This window comes from Vicia villosa, linkage group LG1 (genome assembly GCF_029867415.1).
Source record: "Vicia villosa cultivar HV-30 ecotype Madison, WI linkage group LG1, Vvil1.0, whole genome shotgun sequence".
In the NCBI taxonomy this organism is placed as follows: Eukaryota; Viridiplantae; Streptophyta; class Magnoliopsida; order Fabales; family Fabaceae; genus Vicia; species Vicia villosa.
In genome coordinates, this window is record NC_081180.1 from 37,762,509 (window position 1) to 37,768,242 (window position 5,734).

The 5,734-nt window shown below is 34.8% G+C and overlaps 1 protein-coding gene across 1 annotated transcript; it reads right to left on the reverse strand.

Moving 5' to 3' along the window:
- Nucleotides 1-1,240: 1,240 nt before the first annotated feature.
- Nucleotides 1,241-1,564, reverse strand: LOC131614844 (uncharacterized mitochondrial protein AtMg00820-like). The gene has a single exon (XM_058886410.1). The coding sequence runs from the start codon at nt 1,562-1,564 to the stop codon at nt 1,241-1,243; it is 324 nt and encodes a 107-aa protein (XP_058742393.1).
- Between the last annotated feature and the right edge of the window lie 4,170 nt (nt 1,565-5,734).

The window sequence follows — 5,734 nt, forward strand, 5'->3', positions numbered from 1 at the left end:
CAGTTCATTACATGTTATAGTCAATGGGAGACTTATATACAAATATCCTTTAATAACTAAATACATATTCTATCACACACCCGCAGTCGAAGTAGGAGGTTGACGAACACTTAGACTGGTCCGGAAATCATCAAAGAGAACTCTAGGGAGGCCTTTGGTGAAGATATCAGCAAGCTGGTGTCAGGAAGGAACATGAAGAATGCGGGCTTGACCACGAGTGACCTTCTCCTAAACAAAGTGAATGTCCATCTCAATGTGTTTTGTACGCTGATGCTGGATAGAATTGTTAGATAGGTAGACAACACTCACATTATCACAATACATAAGGATACTCTAGGAAATAGGAAAATGAAGCTCGAAGAGAAATTTGTGGGGCTAACATGATTCTGAAACCGCATTAGCAACCCCCAATAGTCAACATCTGCACTGAAACAAGAAAGTGTGGGTTGTCTCTTAGAAGACCATGAAATTAGGTTGTCATCAATAAAAATACAATAACCCAAAGTAGATTGATGAGTGTCAGGACATCCCCCCAATTAGCATTTGTGTAGGAAAAAAGCTTCTCGATGGAAGAATCATGGAGATGCAAACCTTATTGTAAGGTATCCTGAATGTAACACATGATGGTTTCAATGCAAGCAGGTGCTCGGTGCAGGGAGCATGCATGTGAAGAAACACCTGCTGGACAACATAGGAGATGTTAGGACATATAAATATGAGATACTGTAAAGCACCAGCAAGATTTCGATGTAATGTAGGATCATCATATGTAGTGCCAATAGAGGTATTGAGCTTCTGCTCGGTGTCAACTAGAGTAGGGGAATGTTACATGAGGCCATGCCTGCTCGAGAAATAATGTCGATCGCATAGGTACTCTGACTATGAAACAATCCTTTTGTATGTCTGGTCACTACAATACCCAAAAAATAGCTCAGTGGTCCCATATCTTTCATAGCAAACTCGGAGGCAAGAAGCGCCATAATAGATTTGCGAAGGTCATGAGAGAAGTTAATGAGAATGATGTCATTAACATAAAGTAAGATGTAAGTCATGGAGGGACCACACCAGTAGATGAATAAAAAGCGATCAGAGATTTGCGCTAAAAGCCAATGGTGGAGACATGGTCACCGAAACGTTGGTACCAGACACAAGGTGCTTGCTTCAGACCATAGAGATAATTCTATAAGCAACACACATAATATGGGTGATTAGGATCATGGAAACCCGGTGTCTGATGCATCTAGACAGTTTCATGAAGATCACAATGTAGAAAGGCATTATGAACATCTAATTGATGAATGGGACAAAACTTGGAGAGAATAATGGTGAGAATCGTGCGAATGGTAGCATGTTTCACTATAAGGATGGAAGCCTCATCACAATCCACTCCTACAATTTGAGACCCACCATCATCTACAAGCTGAGCTTTGTATTGCTCAAAACAACCATTAGATTTCTTTTTATGCCAGAAAACCCACATAGAGCGAATAATGTTAACATCACAAGTTCGAGGAACTAAATCCCATGTATTATTTCTAATAAGAGCATTAAACTCATACTGCATTGCGGATTTCAAGTTAGGGTTAGAAAGGGAAAATTTATGATTTTTTGGGAAGAGGGGAGATGGTCAGATCATCAATGGTAACAGAAAGGTTAAAGAGTTTCATAGGTTTGTAAATTCCCCTCATGCTGCAAGTGGACATGGTGTTCCTTATTTCACTTATTCATTCTATCTCTCATCAATCTATCCTTATGTGTGTGATCTTATAGGTTCTTGTGACGTTATCAATTATACTAAATCACACATTTATTTTAATAAAAATGAATGGTATCTAACAACACATCAATGTTACCTAAATCACAAAAGTATCAAGTGATATGACAAAAAACTTTTTGTGATATTGTTTGTGTGCACACTTATCCTTTTACCCTCATGTCTATTTTGAGCACAAGACATAGACCGTGTCACCCTTTTCTAGTTCAATATTTGAACCTAAGACATGTATCCTATTACGTAGGATGGGAAAATTCCATCTAAGTCACTCATGTTCTTCAGAATGATTTGTGAAGTATCTATCAGCCATATTTATGGTCATTCTATTATGGAAAATTTTGATTGAAAATAAATTACACGACTCCTCATCTAGGGTCTATAGTGGTTTCAGATCTAAGGTTGGTATACACCACTATCACCTTGAGAATAACTTATGACACTTGCATAACATTCTATGTAGTATTCTCATGGTGGATCAATCTAGCATAAATATTTCTCCTAATATTTATACCTATGTGAAGACTTAACTCTATACCCATGATCTATGAAATGTGATCATCAACCTATATTAGTCTCAATGCTTTAATGTTATCTCACTTCACAATATAGCTTGAATATGGATACTTTAAGAATAATGTACTTATGTTTAATGGGATCTCATGATTAAGTCACACTTAACATTTCATTAAACACATTAGCTATTATATGGATTTTATTATTTTTGGAAAAACAAACATAACAAAGAAATGCATTTTATTATTAATAAACAATTTGATACAAGTACTAAAATTATTGGGCTCTAGGACTTACACCAACAACAATCACCGTCACTTGTGAAATTTGATGGGAAAAGCGACCCCCAAGAGCAAATCTTCACCCACAACATTTCGCCCTCTTAAGCTCCCAAATCTGATACAGTGGAATCCAAACTCTACATGTAGTGTAAATACAACAAGGTGAAGAGTCATCACACTGATAACATCTATTAGATCAAGAGAAATATTGAGCGGTTTATCCAAGAGCGCCATATTAAAAAAAGTCATAGAAAGCTCTTGGCAAACGTGAGGCGGTTCCTGGACTCGGGGGTGAGGTGAGATCAACTTAGAATCCCCTGATCCAGAAAAAAATAAAGAGCCATAGTGAAAAAAAAGACATGTCATTACACCACACTTTGAATTCTATAAAGGAAGAGTTCACTTGAGGAGGGAAATCTAACTCCTCCCATAAAAAATATGCCCACCAAATCATTCAGTCACTAAACCTAAGGTCGACTCAAAGGATGATCCAAATTCTGAGATCATTTTCTCTCGTAAAACGCTGCATGAGGAGTATAACATTATGGTCCATTTATTGATTAACTATGTCCACTTAGCTCAAAACCAAGTTTGGTTAGAGGAAGGACCATTTGTAATCTTAGCCCAAAATTCGATTGAAGTAGGGCCCAACTAATGCAAGTCTTCGATTATTGTTTATAAAAAAAAGAAATATAATGCATTGTTTGGTGTAATTTCATAATATAAAAAATGAATCACACTTGATAATTAGTATCATCTAAATTTTTTGACTAATTTACAAATTCCAGAAGAATGCATTCTATAAAGTATTCCAAAAGCATGAACATTATTGCAATACGGCCAATTTCATAATCACTTTCATTTCTAATTTCTAACGCGTACCTTTGAAATACTTAATTAATTAAGCGAGTATTTCATTGTTGAAATGTTGTTGGAATTGGAATAGGTCACACTTTTGGAATTCAAATATTTGACCAGTACAAGTAATTAAATCCTCAAAAACAAAATTTCAAGTAATTTAATGAAGGAGTTATATAATCCAAGTCTAAAACTATCAGAGGATATGCCAAAGTTATGGTCAAGGATGCATAAAATATGGTGTCTGAATATTTTTGGACATAAGAACTATCAACTTGGAGTAAAATAAGAAAGCCTTGGAATCAATGAAATGGTCTTTCCGCGTAAAATGGATTTATATAATGTGTATGTGATTTTTTCATCCCATACCCATTTAGATCTCTTAAACTTTAGTTGTTATCAAAATTATTCAATTATATTTTTGTTTAATGATATTATTTTGATTAATACTAGTATATAATAAGTCATTGCATTGAAGTAAATAAATATATGTACATATTTTACAAAGTGAATAAAATGTCAGGTGAAATCAATACGACAAAATATTTTACAAAGTGAATAAAATGTCAGGTGAAATCAGTACGATAAAATGAATAAAATGTAAGGTGAAATTAACACGACAGATAATTTTAAGAATAGTTAATAACCACCTAATTAAAATAGAATGACATTGTTTATTTTGGATTTTGGTAAATAACCGCTAGTCCTTTAAAATCGATATTTTGGTTGCTTGCAGGATCAACTAAATTGATTCTAGGACATATGTGTATAGTTTTTTTGTGTTGTTCTAAATTTTCTTAATACTAAGTTGTTTGATAAGGATAATCTTAAAGACAATGCAAGTAAATGTGAACACTTGTTTGTAAAGATAAAAGGGTAAATAAAATAAGTTTCGACTGAAAATGTAAATTGATTCGACTGGAATGTAAGGGAATAAAAAAATTATGAATGCGAATAAATTATTTTAGAAATAAAAATCGTGTTTCAAACGTACATTTCTCAGAGAATCGTTTCTCAACACACTTAGATACTTTGATTGACCTGAGTACTGTACAATATTGAAGACACAGTAATCTAATTGCTAAGACCCCTATTTATACTAATTTGACTATAACAGTATTCTCTCCAAAAGATGACACATTTTTGTCTGCATGCACTTCGTCTCTCACAAGTCTCCACGCGTCCTTCTTGAGGAACATATAAGGCCAAAATACAATTATTGGCCAATTTCGAATTTCTCAGTGTCGAACTCCAAGTCTGAATTGCTTCGAGACTTTCTAAGTCCCAATATAACTTAACATTGCTAGCATGACCAACTTTTTTCCAAGTTTCTGTCGAAACCTTCTAAATGCTTCGTCAAAATCAACCTCTTTTTATAAAATATTTATTTTAATCTCTTGACATCTTATTCTCTATTGAGCGTCAAAATTGCAGCTAACAAATTGTCCCCTAAAAATGTCTTTTTCGACTAGACGGAAAAATGACTTTTTTTAAAACCCTTGACACGACTGTATGTTTACTGTTGTGACGTCACGGTCATTATGACCAATTTTCCCGAACGTCTCAAAGAGACGTGCTACTCTGCAACTGTCATCATTACTCCTATATCCTAGGAGTGTTTGTGGCAACCAAACAAACAACTGTGTATCTAACCACTAAAAAGCATACATGTGCCCTACTAACATCTCTCTTTGTTTTTCAATGGAGGAAACAGGAACGACTCTTCCCTCTCTATAAATATTCTTCACCTTTAACCATTTATAATTTTCTAAACTCTGATCTCCAAAAAAATTCCATTTCTATTGCGATTCCTACCCCGAAAAATAAACGCCTATCAAGCTTTTCTTCAAAACTCAACATTTTTAACAACGGCGCCTCTAAAGGTCATGAACACTAAAGCTGATAAGCAACACGAAGACTCTACATCACCTGTGACCCTGTTTGTTGGTTCATTACTGATAGGGAACCAAGAGTATGTTCTTGAACCGCCTCTTGCTGAAAAAAACTCAAGATTTATAAATCCCAAGTAATCATTCCTTTAACTATATCTGGTGAAACTCATGTGTACATGGGTCATGTATCTGGCCCTAACGCTAATGTTGAAAAGCTTAAAGAATTTTTTCCCGTGTACCATCTATCATACCTAACTTTTTACCCCTAAGATCCAATTTCATTTTACATCTATACTTTGCATCAAGATCACAAGCTTAGTACTCTCCTCTCCTATCTTAGCATTATCTCTTGTGGGTCTCATCACTTGGGGATCACCAATCACTCTTGTGTATCTTTTGTTTTTAGTTTCCTAACA